This window comes from Calliopsis andreniformis, chromosome 3, assembly GCF_051401765.1.
Source record: "Calliopsis andreniformis isolate RMS-2024a chromosome 3, iyCalAndr_principal, whole genome shotgun sequence".
Classification (NCBI taxonomy): Eukaryota; Metazoa; Arthropoda; class Insecta; order Hymenoptera; family Andrenidae; genus Calliopsis; species Calliopsis andreniformis.
The window spans coordinates 300,535-322,072 of NC_135064.1; the positions used below are offsets into that span (position 1 = coordinate 300,535).

The 21,538-nt window shown below is 42.8% G+C and overlaps 2 protein-coding genes across 3 annotated transcripts in view; both read left to right on the forward strand.

Annotated features, from left to right (window-relative positions):
- Ccha1 (neuropeptide CCHamide 1) overlaps positions 1-21,538 on the forward strand; it is an 88,698-nt gene that overhangs the window by 53,793 nt on the left and 13,367 nt on the right. The window lies entirely within an intron of this gene.
- On the forward strand, positions 582-1,982 carry LOC143188670 (uncharacterized). The gene is made up of 7 exons (XM_076393066.1): positions 582-678; positions 724-936; positions 979-1,133; positions 1,204-1,543; positions 1,631-1,846; positions 1,894-1,912; positions 1,955-1,982. Exons 1-7 carry the CDS (start codon positions 582-584, stop codon positions 1,980-1,982), a joined length of 1,068 nt encoding a protein of 355 aa, XP_076249181.1.

Below are 21,538 nucleotides of genomic sequence, written 5' to 3' on the forward strand. Positions count from 1 at the left end.
AACAGTTTTTTTATATCTTAAACAGTTAAGGAAAAAATGGACTGTACAGTGTATGCGGGAGCCCCGGTATGCATACATAGGTGGTAACGCGCTAGGTTACGAGCTAGCGATGCGAAGCGCGACGCGAGTTGAACATGACCGAGTGTTACTCGAAATCGCGACAGCTAATCGACGGTATTGAGATATTTCAATTCCCTATGCGTGTCTGATGCTGTATCCAAACGCACACGACTGTTTTAAATATACATGTGATCTACTGTATTTATTTCTTCATTGTACATAATGTAACTGCGACATCAGACGTATAGGATCTCACAATCTCACCTCGTAACCGTAATGAAATGATGAACCTCAAGATGCACGGATCCTATACCGGTCATCTATATCTTTACCATTGCTCGAGTTCGGATCCCGTTCAAAGCTGCAACTTTTTTTGGTAATTATTGACAATTACTTACTCCTCACCGATTTCTTTGAAACTTTTTTGTATGGTGCATTTTGATACGTAGATTAATAAATATAAATGAAATAATTGTCGCTCTCTTTTCGTTTTCGAGATAAAAATTTTTATATATATGAAAATGTTGGTTACGGGTACCTCTGTACTAGCCATACGGTGTTGGCGGAACGGAAGTTGTGCGCATGCGCCTCTAATATGGGTTCACGAGACGCGCATGCGTGTATAGAAATCTTGAATTTCCCACATTATTTTTACATTATTAGCAACAATGGCTACCATGGCTACTACACTATCGTTGCGTGATTTTGAAGCCATTCTTCAAGATCGTAACATATTAATTGATTTCTTGGCATCTCATGGGGTATTGCGTACAAGAGTCGTATGCAAGAAATGCGGAAATGAATTACTTCTAAACTATGAGAAGTTAATATTTTCATGCAGGAAAACCGGATACATAACGAATGCCCACAAGAAACGTATGAAAATACAGTGTAATTTTTATTTGAGTGTCCGAAAAGATACGTGGTTCGGCAATTCCAATTTAAAAATAGAAACTGCATGTCGTTTTATTGCATACTTTTTATTGATGAAACCACCCCGTCAACAATTTTTTAAAAACGAACTAAATTTATGCGATAAAACTATTGTAGACTGGTTAAACTTTTGTCGAGAGGTAAGTATTTCATAAATATGCAATTAAAAACATTATATATTTAAAAATTTGAAATGTATTGCAATTATAGGTGTGCATATATTTTGTGGAAAAAAATTCGCAAAAATTAGGAGGGCCAGGAGTAATTGTTGAGATTGATGAGGCAAAAATTGGCCATAGAAAATATAATAGGGGTCGCATTATTGAAGGCAATTGGATTTTTGGAGGAATCGAAAGAGACTCCAAAAAATGTTTTTTGGTTCCTGTACCTAACAGAAGTCAAGAAACATTACTAGATGTAATAAAGAAATGGATTTTACCTGGAACGACCATTATATCCGATTGTTGGACATCGTATAAATGTTTGGAAAACAACAACTTCCGACATTTAACGGTGAACCACAGCCTAAATTTCGTGAATCCGGAGACAGGTATGTTTTTCATGCAGGCCCATAAAATGGATTAATTAGTATTTTAATTATTAATAATAAATTAATATATTTAAAAAATATCTTTAGGCGCGCATACACAAAACATAGAATGTTTGTGGCGAGACGTTCGTAGCAGCATTCCGCGATACGGAGCGCGTGATTATCACATGGAAGGATACATTGCCGAATATATTTTTAAAAGAATTTTTCCGCATAAGAACAGAATCTCAAATTTCTTTAAATTAATTACTGAATTGCATCCACCGACGATAGAGGAAATTGGAGAACCCAGCAAGGAAAGCAGTAGCCAAGAAATCAATTAATATGTTACACAAAACGGCCCTTTTCAGGGCCACCATATATTTTAACGTAGAAACGCACAACATCTAACATTTATCTTAATTTAAATAGTACATCCTTGTACGTCGTGATCCCCTAAGCGGGGTGTGGGGGTGCAACCCCCACGCACACCGAGGGCCCGAAGCCCCCCCACTGACACACAGGCAAAGTTCAACTTGGAAAATACTTTCTACGCTAGGTGATTTGACATGGAAAAGGGGGATGTTATATTACTTTGCGCGCGAAGCGCGCCATGAGGAGAGGTGTAACAAATTTTACCTTTGAAATCGATGCCTTCGGTTTTCTAACGAAAGTGCGTACCTCGTTACTCTTTCTTCCGTGGCGCTCTTCGCGCGAAAAGTAATATACCATCTGTGTCAGTGGGGGGGCTTTGCCCCCCCAACCCTCCACCGGGGGCTCTGCCCCCGGGCCCCCGGTATGTGTGGGGGCTGCACCTCCACACCCCGCTCAAGAAATCATAACTAATTCAAGTGGTTCTAAGTGGTGACGGCCGACGCCGACGCCGACGCCCACACCAACGCCGACTCCGACGCCGACGCCGGAGTCGGTGCAAGCTTTAGAGGAGGCATGACGACAAAAGATACGTAGATCATAGGCGATCTTATCCTAAAGCGCTCAGTAATTTATCTATTCATTTTTTGTTCAAGAACGAAGTAAATTTCGTGAATAAGATGTGTCTATTTTTCATATTATAATTTTGGGACTTTAAAAAGAAAATCCGCAAGTGGAAGTATGGGAGAAGCCGCAGTCGGGGTTGCGGCAGCAACTGCGAACCTGGCCTGGGGGGAAGAGGCGGGAACGGGGGGGAAAATTTAATTATAAATTATTATAATTAAAAAGTAAACATATTAAATTAATGTATTTTTAGCAATGTCTCCTTTTATTTTGTATATATCCAGACCTAAACCAGACCTAACCCAGACCTAAGAACATATAAATATTATAAACAATTTATATTCTTTATTTTTAGTTTATTATTGCATATAGAATCGCTCTTTCTCGATTGTATCAGCTTGTACATAAACTTGTTTTAATTTAATTTTTCATACAAAATACACAGAGAATGTCATCGTTGGATCTTTAAACTCATCCCTCAAAATTTCATAAAAATTTTTGAAGATCTCACCGAATAATCTCCTTCCGAGTCGAAACGTGAAAATATCTATAATATCAAAAAGGCTGCTTGTGCCGTGTTGCGCTTGCCGAAGCGTTTCAAGCTTCTTTCCGAATCTTTCCGAAGCCGTCCGAAGCAGTCCGAACCGCCGAGCTTACTTTCTGTTCGAACCTTACAATGTCACTCGGAATGACTTTTCATGGGACTTCTTGTGGGACATGAACGAAACACGCAGCTCGTATAGTTGCATGTGTAGTAGTGCGTCAAATTCTCGAAACTCGCCTGCCAACTCTGGGCAGCACGGGCCTCCTGATTAGGCGCTGTCTGGTGTGTTCAAGCGGAACTAAACTTGTCAGTTTTTTACTCTGTTTTATCTCTAACCTGGCAAAAAGCACTGTCAAATCGCGCTGACGCTTTACGTCCTTATATTGGAAGGTTTTGAGCTGGAAAAGGGCTCATTTGATAGAGGAAGGATCAATCTAGCCCGCGCTGGTCATGATTTCGCTCAGAACAATCTCTAAATTAGCTAAAAATGCTTAGATTTCATGGCTGTGAATTTGTCGATTTTTGCTTTATTTTGAACACTCAGATTACTGAACATCAGCAGAATCTGATTAAATAATGACCAGCGCGGGCTAGATTGAACCTTCCTCTATTGAATGAGTCCTTTTCCATCTCAAAATCTTTCAATATAAGGACGTAAAACGTCAGCGCGTAAACCTCTGTTTTTGCCTAATTTTGTCGGTAATGTCACCGCCCTGACATATCTGATCCTAGGCCCTTAACACGTTCGTGACGGGGCCTGAATTCACTGGCCGCACCGTGGGGCGGGCCTGAATGCGGGACATTTGTGTATGTACCACCGGTGGCTCATCCTGTCCCATGGGACAGACAAGAATGTACCACCGATGGTACAGCCCGTCGCGAACGTCTAAACATATGATTGGTAGAAATAATGAAAGGTATTTATACAGATTGTAACATGTATGCGTTTCAATATTTGAAGGTGTGGTAGAATACTCCGTTTTTAATCACAAAAAATCCTACAACATAGTGTCCGATCTAATTTCGTTTTGCATATCGTCTACATAGCGGTGAAACAAACACATTGAAAGAGTCCGTTGACCTAGAGAATTTGGTGGCTCCAAAAAGTTGTGTTTGTTTCTGAACACATGTCAAGATCGTCATAGACACAAGTACTTCAATGGGAGTCTCATTGTAAACGGTCCATGCTCTGACGATCACTGAATCAATCTTGAACAGCTGACTGCCGACAGTCCTTTAGGTTACACTATATTTGTGTGTGTTAACTACGTTTTTTTGCGCAAGCATTTTTGACCTTTAAAACTTTATAAAAATTAAACCGCAAGAGATATAATGAAATGTATTAAGATTTTTGTCTTCTACTTCTCCTGTTTAATATATCTGCAAAATTACAAAATTCTCCGATTCGAAATTTACCGTGTAGTCATGTTAACTTTGAAGCATTATTACTGCAAAATGGAAGCAAATCGGACACTAGGTTAGGAGATATTTTGTGACTCATTTGAAATCTCCTACCATCCCTTAAAATATTGAAACGTATACATGTTAAGCCTTGTATACTGAATTTTTCAGACTTTTCTGGTAATATCTTATACTACTAATATGTGTATAAAATTTTTTTATTTTTGTATTTTTTTTAGATAAAGTGCTGGGTACGTTTGATAATTCTAGGAAAATGAACTGCGATATAGTAGGATTGGAATGGTTCCATCTAGGATGTCAGAGGAAATCAATATAAAACGAAAGAAAAGTAGGTTAAGTGATATGTGATGTGTGATATATAACACATTTATTAAAAAAAAACTGTGTTCAAAATAATAAAAAAGAATTCTAATATATTTTATTTATTTGAGTAAATATCCTATAAACATTAATTATAAGTACTCAGTAAACAGTTATGCCGATATTATATAGATGTTACAAATCCGAAAGTCATATGTTCTGTAATATGAGCGTAAAATATAGGGTGTGCCAAGCTCAGTGCGGGAGCCGGAAATGAGAGATTACTCGGGTGATTCTAAGCAACATGTTTCTTTGCAAAAGTGTTCGTCGTTATTAACGAAAAACCCCGAACAAACAGAGAACGCGAATAGCGAGCGCTCGGCCAACCAGCGACAGGCCACAAGCTACGTGGAGAGTCTGCTACTCACCGTGCTCGAGGCTTGTACAAGAAACCCAAGATCTTTACGTTATTGCTCAATTTCTCCTAAACTATTGTATGAAAAATAGTGAAAAAAATCAGAGACACGCTGGCTATCGCGACACATATTACAGAATTTTTTCAGATTTTTAAATTAATTGTCCAAGTCGTAAAAAACAAAAAATGAGGAAAAAGAATTTAAAAATGCCGATTTAGTAAAGTAATGGCATAATAAAAAAAATAAAAAGCAATGTTTTCGTAGTTCCTACGGATTGTCCGTTATTTTACCGTGTATTAAAACATTGAAAACTGCACAAGAATACTTATTCCATAATGAATGATCGAAAACTAGACGTATTAGTTGCTATAATCGGCAAAAAGTACGGAAACATTAATTTCTATTTTTTTAATTATGACAAATCAAAGCAAGAAATGTTTAAATAAATTGAGATTAATAATATGACTATAGTAATAGGAGTAATTACTATCGGTAGAACCCACACATTCGGAGAGGAATTCACCTGCTGCTCGAACACTTGCTCCATTGTGTCACCGTGCCGATCCCGATCATTGGGGGATGATGCCCAGGTAGCGCTGATCGCACGTATACAAGACCACAAGAAGCCACCTTGCATTTACAACACTTCGCGGTCACGAACAGTGATCACTTCACCAAACGAGCACTTGACCTTTTAATGACCGACAACGGATTATTTTGAAACGTTCTGCGGCACTTCGTAGATAAAAACAAAATGTAACATAGTTCAAAATTGTTACATTTTTTCCGAAATTTCTCTCCTCGTGCCCTCACATCCCTCCAGTGCGACTTCTCGGGGTGTAGCTTTGTCGAAAGACTCGAATTTGATTTGTTAGTTGACACCAACGAGGTTGGATCTTCCTCGGTTACTTTTTCTAGTAGAGGTGGTAGTCTCTTCTGCGGGTCAAAAAAGTCGCAAGCAAATTCATGGAGAATAGCAAAGACATATCGGATTAACGTAGGAGACTGTAACGAGTGTCTCGCAGATGTGGTCGTTTATGATCACAGCTATTGCCCTGCAAGTTCGAAGGAGCCATCGGTACCCGAGACTGAAGGCCGCAACTGTCGCGTTGCGCTTACCATGGAAGTCCTTCTGATGCATTCGGACGGATGAAATATGGAATTGCCAGTTATTAAATCACCAGTTAGGGAAAGCTTCTGAACGTTAAACATTTGGTTAACGGATGTCTCGCACAGACAGACAAACTCGTCGATGAGGGGAAACTACGGCAATTGTATTCTCATTCTTTAGTTACTTCAATATTAGAGTCCTGCGACTAGCATGCATTTTATTACAGCGCACACACAATGATCATCCAATGTTTGTTTCTCTCTTCACCAATTTTCGTTAACCTTTTCAACCTACAGGTAGTGATGGGATCTAAAGCGCTTCGGATCGCTTCGAATCAGTATATATAGAAAAAAATTGGAATCACTTCGAACGTGATTCGAATCTTTTTGAAGCCTTAAAAGTCTTGATCGTCCTGGAAGTCTTGTAAGTTTTGATCGACTTCGAAGTCTTGTAAGTCTTGACCGATTAATTAGATTGATTAAGACGAGAAACACTATATATGGAATCGTCCAACTTTCTCACGGCAGCAAGCATGTTTGCTGCATTGTCGGTAACTACACACTTGACTGTGCCTTGTAAATTCCACTGACAGAAAATATTTTCTAACATTTGTGATATTGTGTGGCTTGTGTGACTGCCACTAATTTTTTCAGTTTGAAGCGTATAAGTTTTGAGCTCAAAATCCTTATCGATAAAATGACACGTTACAGATATTATACTGTCAACATTGGAACTGCTCCATGTATCACATGCGATACACACATCCGAAACAACATCAAACTGTTCCTGGATAACGCACCTCTACCGAATAGATGCATCTTCAACCAGTTTTTCTATTGTTTTTCTGCGTGGTATCGATCAAGACTTCCAAGACTCACGAAGTCGATCAAGACTTCCAAGACTTCGAAGTCGATCAAAACTTAAAACACTTCCAAGACTTCCAGGACGATCAAAACTTTTAAGACTTCTAAAAATTTCGAATCGCTTCGAAGTTGAGACTCAAAGTCCCATCACTACCTATAGGGGAGGCTTACCGGTGTATTAAAGATTTAACGGATGCTTTACATGCACGTAAATGCATTTAGGTACACGTAAAATCGGGATTTCCTTTGTAAACCACTTGAAAATTAAATTCAATACAATAGCAAACCGTTTATCTGGTTTTGCCGTTTAAATACAAAATCTAAAATAACTTATTTTTCCGTATCATTTTCCTATCCTTCCCACAAGAAAATTGATCCATATTTTTTTTCCTTCGGAATATTTCAACGAATATTTGTTTATTTGTCCGATTTTATTTCATAAAAATATTTTTAAAGGTAGCAGGGCAAACAGAAATAATAAATTAGAGGGTTTATCTAGTAATAATACAAGAATAAATGTACGGTCACTACATGTGCAGCGCGATAAAAAGCAGGGCTCGGTCGTAGGACGCAGTTAATCGAAATAGTTAAAGGGATTCGAATATAATTCATATATATAGTCCTCGATGCGGCGACGTGATAGTCTCGGCCAGATATTCGTTGACCAAATCTTTAAGTGCAAAAGAGTTACCCCAATTCACTTTTTAACAAAGGGTAATTCCATATTTCATCCGTCCGAATGCATCAAAAGGATTTCCATGGTATGGGCAACGCGACCCTTGCGGCCTTCAGTCTCGGGTACCGATGGCTCCTTCGAACTTGCAGAGCAATACCTGTGATCATAAACGGCCACATCTGCGAGACACTCGTTACGGTCTTCGCTTTTCCCCACGAATTTGCTTGCGACTTTCTCGACTCGAAGGAGAGACCACCACCTCCACTAAAAAAAGTAACCGAGGAAGATCTAACTTTGTTCGTGTCAGCTAGCAAATCAAATTCGAGTATTTTGACGAAGCTACACCCCGAGAAGTCGTGCTGGAGGGATGTGAGGACACGAGGAAAGAGACTTCGGAAAGAATCGTCAGTATCGATCGTAATTTCGCCGCCGAACTGTGTAACATCTTGTTTTTATTTACGGAATGCCGCAGAACGTTTCAGAATAATCAGTTGTCGGTCATTAAAAGGTCAAGGGCTCGTTTGGTGTAGTGATCATTTTTAGTGATCGCGAGCAAGATGGCTTCTTGTGATCTTGTGTACCTGTGGTCAGCGCTACCTGGGCATCATCCCCTAATGATCGGTGTTTGGACCAGCGGTTGATCAATAGATCTTTCTGGTTTTGTTGAATTTTGCACGTGGTGTGCCGACTAACGTTTAGCTCGAAGGACCAGAGATACCGTTAAATTCTAAGTTGTATCTAATCTTTATTTTGATAAATCTTACTTTATACAGAAATGAGTTTAGAGTAAGGAGAAAATATTTACAAATAGGAACCCTCGTTACTCCTTCGAGGGAGGCCTCTCTGGGGTAGGTTATGCCCAAAAACTCCCACCACAGACATGGGAGGGAAGCCTTTGTTGACAGCGCGTGAAGGTAGTGGCTAGACTTCATAGGGTGACATCACCCCGGAAAGGCCCAAGGTGAGACGGGAATTCGTGTGGCGTGCGGTTAAGGAGTTGAAATCCAAGGCTTATATCTTTCTTAACAATAATTTATTCAATAACAAATACGTACTCTAATCCTAACGTTAATGCAATGTTGATATCTATTCTGATCTGGTTAAATATTAATAAAATCATAAAAGAATATGAGTTTATATTATACGTGATTATATAAATGTGAGGTTATATTGACCATGATTATCATCTAACATACAATTATCAATCAATTATCTTAATAACGCAATGGTTATATAACTACACTTATATATCGTTGAAAGAGAGTTAGGCTATGTGATTATACATTTATATTATTCGCAGTAGAGGATCCTCTATACAAGGCGCAGTATGTTCTGTGTGTGTTTGCAATAGATCCTGTTTCGTATGCCCTGGTCGCCGCCAAAGTTATAGGTGGATATAATTTCAAAGCAGTCTCAAGTTTTCATGAAACATGTGATCTTTGCTTAATTATCTACGCATCCGTAAGCCCTTCGTTATCTTTTCTACATCAGTCGCTACCCTGGAGAAAAGACTCTTCGGGAGCGGGCTTAGCAATGTGTCCGATTAGGAATGGCTTCTAGTGCTTGTTGGCAGGCGATTCGTCTGCTCGTAGCGAGCACGAACTCTATATTAAAGGAGCATCAATTACTATTTGTTAGAACGATCGCTACCTCTAAAGGAGCGGTCTCGATCTTTTAGTATATCAGCTACCTGCAAGATGTCGCCCGTACTGCACTTAATGTGAAGTCTACCACATAAAGAAGAACCGGAAACAGGAAGCTAGCGTCTTTGAAAATTCGATTTACGCGCGTTATTTAATTTGTTTGATAATTCAATTATTAATTTGTTTATGGTAACGATAGGATTGAATTGATTTCTGAGATTGTGAATAGAACAGACGTGTATTTTGGGAGAAATTTAGAATATATATTTATTCCATGAATATTGTGGTGTTTAATACAAAAGAGTCGCTACATTAACAGGAATCGTTGCAGTACACCTGTCATAAGGTTACTATCTGGAAAACGGTCGCTATTTCTAAAGGAGCGGTCTCGATCTCACTGGACAAGTATATCAGCTACCTTCAAGATCTTCGTCTATTCGGAACCTGATGCCAGGAAGAAATGTGTTTTTGCTGCTCCCGCAGCTCCTTATATACCCGCTAGTCGGAGTTCGCGCATGCGTAATGTCTTATTTCTAATGGCGGTCTTATTGTAATCGTAAATGTAAACGTACGACATACGTTGTATTTATGTTAAAATATAATTGAAACCTATAATATATGATATAAAAATAGGGTACAAGAATATTAATTAGTATTAAGATAATAGAATACGCGGTGATGTATAATAATAAGGTATTAGAAGGATACAAATACAATGAGATAGAGAGAGATGGTAGTAGATAGAGAGAGATAATAATGGATGGAGTGAGATAGTAATGGATAGAGTGAGAGGGGAGACCGTGGGTCGTTACAACAGTAAACACGACATACGTAGAAATACGCTATCATAAAATTCATTAAATTTAAAAAAAAACCTTGTGCCTACAGTGAAGTTGCTCAAAACAGTTGCTCCCGCAGCAACAAATCAGAATGGCCTCTGAGTACAGAAGTCATTCCCAAGTTTCAGTATTCCAAAGTTTCAATGTTGAAAGTGCCACGAAAGTAAGTTACGCAGCTATTACACAAAACAACATGTTCTCGAAAAAAAGAACACGCCATCAGCATGGAAGCCAAGGAAGGATTGGAACTCAAAGAATATGTCAAAGCAATTGGTTGGTTTGACAAATCCAAGTAACATACGCTTTGCTTCTAGGATATCCAACAGTAGAATCTGTATATTCTTAGTTTCCAAAGACATTGCTGATGATTTAATGAGCAGATACACTAAAACAAACATTGGAAATACTACGGTAGAAATTCGTCTCCTCCCGTCAAACATAAACGTATAATATTTTCAAACGTTTACTCTACAATTCCCCATACTATTATCGAGGAAATACTAGATCAGTTTGATGTCAGAAGAGAATGATCAGTTTCGTTTGTAAGAGCCGGTCTATCTGAGCCAAGGTATACTCACATCCTTAGTTTCAAACGGCAAGTCCTTATGCACCCCGACGACGCGCTAAAAATCCCTGAAACTATCAAAATAAATCACGATGATATCACACATTGGATCTATCCATCTTATGACAACCTAAAATGCTTCTTGTGCAAACAAGGTGAACATTTGGCCAAAACTTGCCCGACAAATGACAAAAACATACGGCCAGTTCCCACCAACAACGGAAGCCTAATTGTACCCAATGTCACTAGAAACGAGACGGAACCGAAGGATACAACCATCGAAAAACCGCAAACACTGCAACCTATGGAAACTACAGACCAAGTAACCGCTAACACAACTGCAAAAAGAACAAGATCCATGGTAAGTTCAGAAAACTCGACCAATGCAAACAATACAGAACAAGAAACAAAGAATACCACAATAGCTCCAAATAATCTTCCAAAATAGTTAAAGAAGGCCAAGGACACTGCTACTACACCAAAACCGCTTGAGGAAATGTTGTCTCCCCAAAAAGATGAACCAGACAAACCTGACTCCCTGTTAAACTACTTGCAGTTCAAAAGCTTCATCGAAAAAGTCCAAGGTTCACAAGCCATTAAAGAAGTAGCTGAGGAATATACAAAAAATACTGAAGAACTAATCACACAAATGCAGAAACTGTACCCTCTTCTTCAAGATAGAAGCCTTAAGAACAGATTTTCGCGGATACAAAAAAAACTGAAGACCTCAACATCTAATTTTTCATCACCAGATCCTACATCGTCAGAAGAAGACGATAGCTCTCTTCATACAAACTAAGCCTTCTCATGAGCTCCAAAATAATCCAGTGGAATGTAAACGGTCTTAAGTCTCACTATGAATTTCTCCGAAAACTCATAACAGAACAGGATCCTGTCATAATCTATATACAGGAAACGAACTTTAAAGATCTCTACTATACTAAAATCAAAAATGTTGAAGTCTCACACAAAAATAGGATAAATTGCTTATCAGCAAATGGCGGGGTAGCTATTTACTTAAAAAGTAATATACACATCTAAAGTAAACTTAAATACCAATCCAGAAGCAGGTGCAGTAACAGTATTTTTAGCAAATAAGAAGATTACTATCTGCAATTTATATATTCCAAATATAATAGTTACCAGCTACAATCTATCGAGCTATACGAAGTGCTGTGCCAACTTCCAAAACCTTTCATCATTGTAGGCGATTTCAACAGCCACAATATTCTTTGGGGCTCCCACAAAAATGATCGAAGAGGACAACAAATTGAGAAACTAATAGACGAAAATGACCTCATTTTCCTAGACAATAACGATCCGACATTTTTCAACGTAGCTACAGGCAAAACAAGTGTAATCGATCTTTCAATTTGTACCTCCGACATAGCAGACTGTCTAGAATGGCAAGCACTCACAGAACTCCACGACAGTGACTAGGAAATCCTGAAAAGACCAATGCCCACCTTATAGACACACTGGTACAAAAATTTGGAGATACAATTGTAAAAGCAGTATCGCAGACTATACCTCAGACCCAGCATAAGAAGCAGAAGAAAAGTGATGATGGTACTATGATGGAACTTAAAATGCGAAACAGCAATCAAGAACTTTAAACACGCTTTTAATGTATATAAATGTCACAATACAGAAGCAAACAAAATAAATTACAAAAGATATCGAGCCATGGCCAGAAAAGCCATCAAACAAAGCAAAAAGCAATCATGGATGAATTATATATCCAACCTCAAAAGAGATGTACCGGACTCGGAGGTATGGAAAAAACTGAAACGTATAAACGCGAACCCAAACCACTCAAATATGACTAGTACAACCACAACAGAAGATTCCCAAATTTCAGACTCACTTGACATTGCAAACCACTTTGCCGAAACCTTCGCTAAAAATTCCAGCAATCAAAATTTCAACCCACTTTTTTTAAACCACAAAAAAAATCTAGAGCAAACAATACCAAATACTGAACAAAACGACGACCGCATCTCAGTTAAACACCGAAATCAGCCTTGATGAGTTATTGTCTGTATTAAATACTTGTACAAAGTCAAGCCCAGGACCCGACCTGTATCATTAAGACTGATTCGCGACCTATCGATATTGTGTTTACACCTCAGTCAAATAATATGGGATGCGAGAGATCCGATAGGGCGACCGTAATCTCCGGACGCGCGATCGTTTACCTGAAGCGGCGCGCACCACTACGTATATCTGCTCACTGCGGAGTTAGTTTTACGAGTTCCATTTTCGACAATAGCTTATTTTGTAGGCTAAAGTTCGAGAAATATGGTCATATTTTTTTTAAATTTTTGACCCCCGACCCTCTAAGGGAAATTTGCAAAAGAAAAGATTGTTTATAATTTTCCATATTACAGAAAAGAGTTTCCAATTAAAAAATATATTATTAAACTAGGCCAAACCTTGCCGATTAAAATTAAAAAAAATCAACTCAATACGACAAATAGTTCCTGAGATAAAAATTCCAAAGTACATCCCGGTTTCACGAAAATAGGCAAAAATTGAAAACTTTGACCGGCTGTATTTTGTAAACAAATTTGATAACAGCAAAGTGATGACTTCTGATGGTGCGCACTAAAGGCCGCTTCTGCCCCAGGAAAGGTTCGTCTTTGTGACGTGCACTGGTGCCACGTCACAATACATACGAAATGAAATTAAACCTCATCAACCGTCTTAATACTATTTAACAGACTAAAATTATCAGTCCAATTATATAAGGAGCTATTTCTCGAGAAAGGCCCTTCTTTTGTTTGACATTTCTATATCCACTATCAGGCTATTTTCCCCGTGTCGAGCTGCCGTGTACTCGAGACAGGGGTGCCAGACGAAACCTCGCCGTATCCGCCCGGAAAGTCGCTTGGTAGAAAGAACAGTCATCCAGATGGGCGCCAGACACTTTTCGTGCCGAGTAACGAAACATCCAGAAAATTCGCGGTCCTTGCGACGCAGGTACAGCAGAAACTTCGACTAGCTCGTGGGAGAGAAAAAGTTGTGGGTCAGTACCGTGTGGAGGATGCTAGCCTACACAGCTAGGCAATGTCAACATGGCATGTATCTTCCACAGGTGTTTATTACAAGAAAATCGACCGTGCGTTACGGCACGGCAACGGAAGATCGGTGCAGATTTCACTGATAGTTTCTTTCCGAAGAATATTTTCTGATGATGTAGTCGAAGATTTCGCTAATCGATCCACTTCTTCATTTCCCTGTATCTCTCGGTGCGACGAAATCTAGAAAAATTTTATTGTGCTGTTAGGGTTCTATTGTAGAAAGAGAATTATTTTTATACTTATTTTGAGAGAAATTATTTTTATACTTATTTTGGGATTCTGCAGGCTTTGTAAGGCACTTAACAAGTCAGTAAAAATGAGAAAGTTTTTGTTAGGGTTCTGTAAAGTGACTTTTAAAGTATCATTTATCGCGATACATGCTGCCGTAAAGACGCTTGCGTTAAGAATAATGTTACCTGTTTCAATATTTAGTCTAGGGCAGTAACATGCTGAACCTACGAATGCGTTACCAGGAATTTTACTGCCATCTGTATAGATGTCTACGGCATTTTGTTTAGTGGGCATTTCATTCATGGAGTTCTGGTTGTCATTATCTATTATTCTTTCGCCTAACTCACACAGAACAGAACGTACAGAAGTCAAAATCCGTCTGCCATTGAGCATGGAAATGATAATAGCAAAACCGAACATTGTAGCCTGTACAAGCGTATACAGATTTTTAAAAAACTGTAACCTAAAAATTTAGTATTAAGTACTTTATGTAATAAGTATAAATATTGTAAATAACTGTATAGCAAAATAAATCTCGTAAGAGTATTTCCCTCGTATTTCCCTCCAGGAGACGTCTCTCAGCATGTTTAAAAAGCGGTTATATAACGGGCATTTGGCTCGTCCGCGAGATTCGTAATTTGTTGGTATACGTGACCGACCGAAGGTGGCCTTCGGTTGGAGCATACGTTGTCCTAGCAGCAAAACACGATCAGCTGTCGTATGACTTGTTTTTGTCGTCAAAATTAAAGTTCAAACAAAGTAAGCGTTGTCGAGCAACGGTTTTGAACTCCAGGCTCGATGTCGAGTGGGGACATCGGAGCCTGAAGGAGAGAGAGAGTACATCGTACTACATTAGCACGAGACAAAAGATAATTTGTGAGCGCCGCGTAGTGGTAAAATTTGGCACGTCTTCCGCTTCGCGGAGACACGCGCGGCTCTCGCCCCAGTCGTCTTACGACAATCAAGCTTGACGCAGTCAGTGCGACCGTTCGTCAAGCGCATCTCAGCTCGCCAGTTTCCAGATTTCAAGTAGTTTGGTTACCAGACACTTGAAATCTCACTAGCTCTCAAAAGCTGAACCTCTGTCGCCGACAGACTAGGAAGCTCTGCTCGATTCGTACGTATAATACGTACGAAAGAACACCTGGTTTGTTTTAGGAGACAATTGATCGAGATTTGCACTCTTGGAATCGGGGCCTGCCCTGATTCTCTGAGTCTCGTTTCGTCTCGGAGCAACAAAGGCCGCTGCCTGTTGGATCCCTGAGAGACGGGTTACAACAGAGAGAGATAACGTACGTGCCTATCACCTCTGCGTTACTCGTGCTCTGCCACCCCGTTTAGTAGCAACCCCCGTGTGACGAATAGAAGCACACGGTAAGGTGAACGGAGTCGCGGAGCCTCTGGCCGTCCTCAGCCTCCAGGACCAGCAATTCGCTGGTTATAGCGTGTCCCTCCGCTCACGAATCCCTAAGTTACTTGGATTCGTACGGAACGAACCTTTCCAAAAGGTGCAAGGCGAAGAGAAGAGGTCCCCCCTCCTCTCAAGCCACTCGCTCATCGACTTCTTCTTCGCGCCAGAAGAAGAGTCGATAATACAGTCCACTGCATTACCTTTGCGTTACTGGCAAGGTTTTGCTATCCCCTCCAAATAGGCTCGCGAGCGCAGCCTGGAGTTGGGAATCTTTGGTATAGCCAGACTTACACTCTTGCTTACCGCCGCGGTTCCGCCGCTATCTCTTTTTCAGACGTCAACGTCGCTAAGAGGAGCGCCGGCGTCACCACCAGCCAGGGCCATCCGATCCACCGACGAGGACCGGAGCCAGCATCCAGCCCCCAAAAAGTTTAAATAAACGTCGCTTAAAAGCCCATTTCAGGACCGACAAAATATAAAACTTGTGTTTTCGTTTCTTTCGAATTCCCTTCATCTCACCTCATCCGGACCTCCGTTGGATCCCTTATTTTAAGCGATTCCAACAAAAGGTCCTTCGAGCCGGATTGAAAGGTTGAGAAAGGGTGAAAGAAACGTTCACTTCAGGTTAACCTTCGAGCAGTGTTTACCTCTCGAAGTATATCACCATGTCGAACCCCACAAAGGAGCAGTTGACTCTTCCTGCCCTGGAGGTTGAGATGGAGGATATTCAGTCACGAATTCGGGGAATGACCCGACTCGTGACTAATCTGAAGAAAAAGGGGCGAAATAATTACACCATCTCTCTCCTCAAGCAGAAGTTAGAGTATGTGACGGACGTTTGGAGGGACATCCAAGAGCGAGTTAAACAGCTCAAAAAGGAAGTCCCTGACAGCAAACGGAAGGTCATACCCTTCTTCAGCGAGAGTACGATGGATGATGCAGAAGATGCGTTCCATGAAGCTCAGAATTTCCTGATGACGGAATTGGACAGCCTCATCCAGGAAAAGGGATCGGCTGGATTCGGTAACCCCGGGAATACCGCGGGTGCCGGAGCAACCGGCCAGCCTAGTACGCTTGAGCTTCCCAAGCAGAATTTACCGAGATTTAGCGGAGATCCGCGAAAGTGGTGTCACTTTGCGGATCTGTTTACCGCAAGTATAATAAAAGATCAACGGTTATCAGATGCACAACGTTTGCAATATCTGAACGGCTGCTTGGAAGGAGAGGCACTCGCATCGATTGCCACGCTTGAAATTGCGGATCGTAATTTCAAGCCGGCGTGGGATACCCTGACCGAACAATTCGGGAACCCACGTCGTATGGTGCTTCAGCTACTCGCAACATTCACGAAGCTGAAGCCGATCAGGACGGGCGACATAGAAAGCCTGCAACAGGTCACCGTCGGCTGGAAACAAACGCTCGCCGTGCTCCAGAAGCTGGGGCGCAAGGTAGAGCATTACAGCGACGTGTTGGTCATCCTGATCAAATCTAAGTTGGACCAATCCCTAGAATGGGAGTGGGAGGGCACGCAAAAGCTCAATGCAGAAATCCCCTCATTTAATGAGATGTTGGATTTTCTCAGGGAGCAAGAGCACAGGCTGCACGTGCTGATCAACCCGCTACAGAAACAAGCGGTTGACCCCAAGGCAAAACCTCGCATACGGCAACATAACGCCGTAGTCGAAAGCTCTCCCAGTCCAACCTTGGAGTGTACATTCTGCGGACTGACGCACGGAATTACAACGTGCAAAAAGTTCAAGCTGCTCACGCCTGAATTGCGCTTCCATTATATTAAAGCGAATCAATCGTGTATAAACTGTCTCGCTTCGACTCACACAGTCGCGCGCTGCCCTAAGAACGCAGCGTGTACAAAGTGCAGTAAGAAGCATCACACTATTCTGCACTTTGACGCACCACAAGTCGGCACAGGCAATCGTCGAACGACGAAAAAGCCACAGCAGGGCCAGCGGGAAGCGGGACGGAGTAACGTCTCCGCACGCGAGCCCGCGAATGTAAACACGAAATCTCGTGCTTCTACATCAAGCGCCGACGTGACGTCGCACTGTAGTGCGACGGAGAGCGGAACACCAGCTGTGTTTCTGGCGACAGCAAATGTGCGAGTCATAGGAAAGGGAGGCACGACGCGCATCGCGCGTGCACTCATAGACCAGGGCTCGGAAGCCTCCTTCATTTCCGCGAACCTCGCAAATGACTTGCGACTCGCGAGAAGGAAAACCCCAGCCACGGTTACGGGCTTGGGGGGCGGAAAAGCCCAGGATATAAAATATAGCGTGGATATCGAGTTCGGTTCGACACGTTGCACTGAGGAGGCGTTCCGCACCAGTGCATACGTGGTGCCCCGAATCACCTCGTATGCCCCGCCGTCGGTTCACGTGCCGGAATACACCGCGTTACGTGAACTGACACTCGCGGATCCTGACCCCGCTTCAAACCGCCCAATAGAGGTGCTGATCGGGGCTGGGACATATGCGAGCATCATTCGACCAGGGCTTCGGCGATTCGGTAAGCGAGGGCCGATCGCGCAGGAAACAGCTTTAGGCTGGATACTGTCAGGCCCGGTCGACGCAGCCACCTCTTCCCCAAACTCCGTGAGGACGCTGCATTGCACCGTCCTCGAATCGCTCGATAAAGCGATACGAAGGTTCTGGGAGATAGAGGAGATTCCCTCGAAATTGGTGAATACCAAGGCAGAGGACGAATGCGAAGAATACTTCGCAAAAACCGTCGCGCGAGACGCGACGGGACGATTCATCGTTCGGTTGCCCTTCAACCACGAAAACCCGGACGAGCTGTTGGGAGAATCTCTTCCAATAGCTCTCTCCGCGTTGACTAGGTTAAGGAAAAAACTGGACCTGGATCAAACCCTCATGAAGGAATACAGTGAGTTTCTCACTGAATATGAGTCGTTGAGTCATATGACTCGCCTAGAGTTCCTCGACAAAACACGACTCTACATTCCACATAGAGCGGTTGTTCGAACGGAAAGCGCTACGACGAAGCTGCGCGTCGTGTTTAACGCTTCCAGTAAAACAGCGGGCGGACGCTCGCTGAACGACATCCTCCACGTAGGACCGAAATTACAGAACGATATCACCGCAGTATTAACGCGGTGGCGTCTGTATCAATACGTGCTAGTAGCAGATATCGAGAAAATGTTTCGACAAATTCTCGTAGCTGCAGAGGATCGTCGATTTCAATGTATCGTGTGGCGCACGCCAGAAACCGAACGAAATATAGCGTTCGAGTTAAAAACCGTGACCTACGGTACGGCGTGTGCCCCATATTTATCGATGCGAACGCTTCTCGAGCTGAAAAAACAGGACGGCGACCGCTTCCCGCTCGCCGCTCCTATCCTCGAGAAGGACGTCTATGTTGACGACGTGTTTATGGGAGCTCCGGACAAACTATTGTTGGAGCAAATCCGTAAACAAACGTGCGAGCTCTTACAGCAAGGTGGATTTAACCTTCGTAAGTGGGCTGGAAATTCGCCAGATTTATTAGGCAATATTCCACATAGCTCGCACTCCCACGCAGTCGACCTTGATTTGTTTGATAATTCCGAATTAAAGGTACTCGGTCTGCGATGGATTCCATCAGGAGATTTTTTCTACTTTAATCTGCAACGCTTCCAACCGTCTGCAACACCGATCACAAAGCGTACTTTGTTTTCGGAAATTGCAAAATTATACGACCCTCTCGGCTGGCTTTCGCCAGTCGTGATTCGCGCGAAAACTTTAATGCAGTCCCAATGGCTGGAGAAAATCCAGTGGGACGAGCAAGTTTCCGCAGAAACGCTAAAAATGTGGAACACATTTTGTGCGGATTGGAGCAGATTGAACCAGTGGAAACTTCCCCGATGGATCCGTTATGGAGCCGACACGACTTCTGTGGAACTGCACGGATTTTGTGACGCATCGCTCGCAGCCTATTCGGCCGTCACTTATTTAAGAGTGACGACGATAGACAACGGTGTGTTTACATCGCTGTTGATGGCAAAAACACGAGTGGCTCCAATAAAAACACAGTCGATCCCAGTTCTTGAATTGAACGGGGCCGTACTGCTAACCGAGCTAATCTTGTACGTGAGAGACTCACTTGCAATGAAAATAGATCGTGTAGTCTGTTGGACCGACTCAACGATCGCTCTAGCTTGGCTGAAAAAACACCCTTCGACCTGGAAGGTTATAGTGGCCAACCGAGTGTCGAAAATCCAAACGGCCCTCCCGAACGCGGAATGGCGTTACGTGCCGACCCGTTCGAACCCCGCGGATTTAAATTCGCGCGGGATCGACGCGGCAGAATTTCTGCAGTCGAACCTATGGACGTTTGGACCGACATGGCTGAGCGAAGCGGAAGCGCAATGGCCCGCCATACCCGCTTCCGTTGAGACCGATGAAAGCAAGCGCGTAGCGCATGCACACGTAGCAACTCCGAAGCCGGAATGGGATTTTCTGTTCCGCTTTCAATCATGGAGAAAACTGTTACGTGTAACGGCGTACTGTCTTCGTTGGCGAAGACCGTCGCGCGTCAATCAAAGGTCAAACGCCGGTCAAGTAATCGAGGCGGCAGAAATGCGTAACGCAGCTGAGCGCCTCGCACGCCATATACAGGGCTCGCATTTCGCAGAGGAATACCGATGCTTAGAAAATCATCGCAGTATCCCTGTGAAGTCTCCCTTGAAAAGTCTCAACCCGTTCCTCGACGAAAAGGACGTCCTGCGAGTCGGTGGAAGACTGGAGAATGCGACGCTTGCCTGGGAAACCAAGCACCCGATAATACTGCCTAAGCATTATGTTTCGACATTAATAATTAGGCAGTGCCACGTAGATACGTTGCATGGGGGCTTGCAGTTGACCTTGCACACTGTCAGGCAAAATTATTGGATCCTCGGTTGTCGAAATGCAGCGAAAACCGTGGTCAACAAATGCATGCGATGCGTAAGGTGGCGAGGCAACACGTCCACGCAAATAATGCAGCATCTGACCCCGGAGCGCTGTCGCCCGTCAAGAGCATTCGACAATTGCGGAGTGGATTACGCGGGACCTTACCGTGTCCGCGACTCCGCGGGCCGAGGCAAAACAGCTCACAAAGCGTACATCGCGGTGTTTGTTTGTTACGCTACGAGGGCTGTCCATATCGAACTCGTCCATGACTACACGACGAGCGCGTTCTTAGCCGCACTCGATCGGTTCGTTGCACGACGAGGAATCCCGTCCTGCATTTTCAGTGACAATGGAACCAATTTCGTCGGTGCCGATCGAGAATTACAACAGCACTGTCGTGCAGTATTTTCTGCAACGGACACGCATAATAAATGCGGTGCTATGGGCATTCAGTGGCGGTTCAATCCACCCAGTGCCCCACACTTCGGTGGAATGCAGGAGGCCGGCGTGAAATCGGTGAAACACCATTTGAAACGCACGTTGGGAGAGTTCACACCAACGGGAGAGGAAATGCAGACGCTGCTCTGCAAGATCGAAGCGAGTCTTAACTCGCGACCGATCGCTCCCCTGAGTGACGACCCAGACGACTATGCGTCTCTTACGCCCGGTCACTTCCTGACAGGCGGACCACTAAATGCGATTCCGCTGCAGTCCGTGGAAAATGAAAAACTCTCGCGATTGTCGCGTTGGAGAGCGATTCAGAAATTCCACGAGCAACTGTGGAGGCATTGGACGCGCGATTACCTCACGCACCTCCAAAATCGCTACAAGTGGCGCGCCACCCAACTGCAACTGCAACCAGGAGATCTGGTGCTAGTGCAGAATCCTCTTCTTCCCCCCAATCAGTGGGAGATGGGAAGAATTGAGGAGGTGTTCCCGGGGAAAGACGGAAATGTACGTGTGGTAAAAGTACGTACAGCGAAGTCAACATACACACGCCCAATTACAAGGA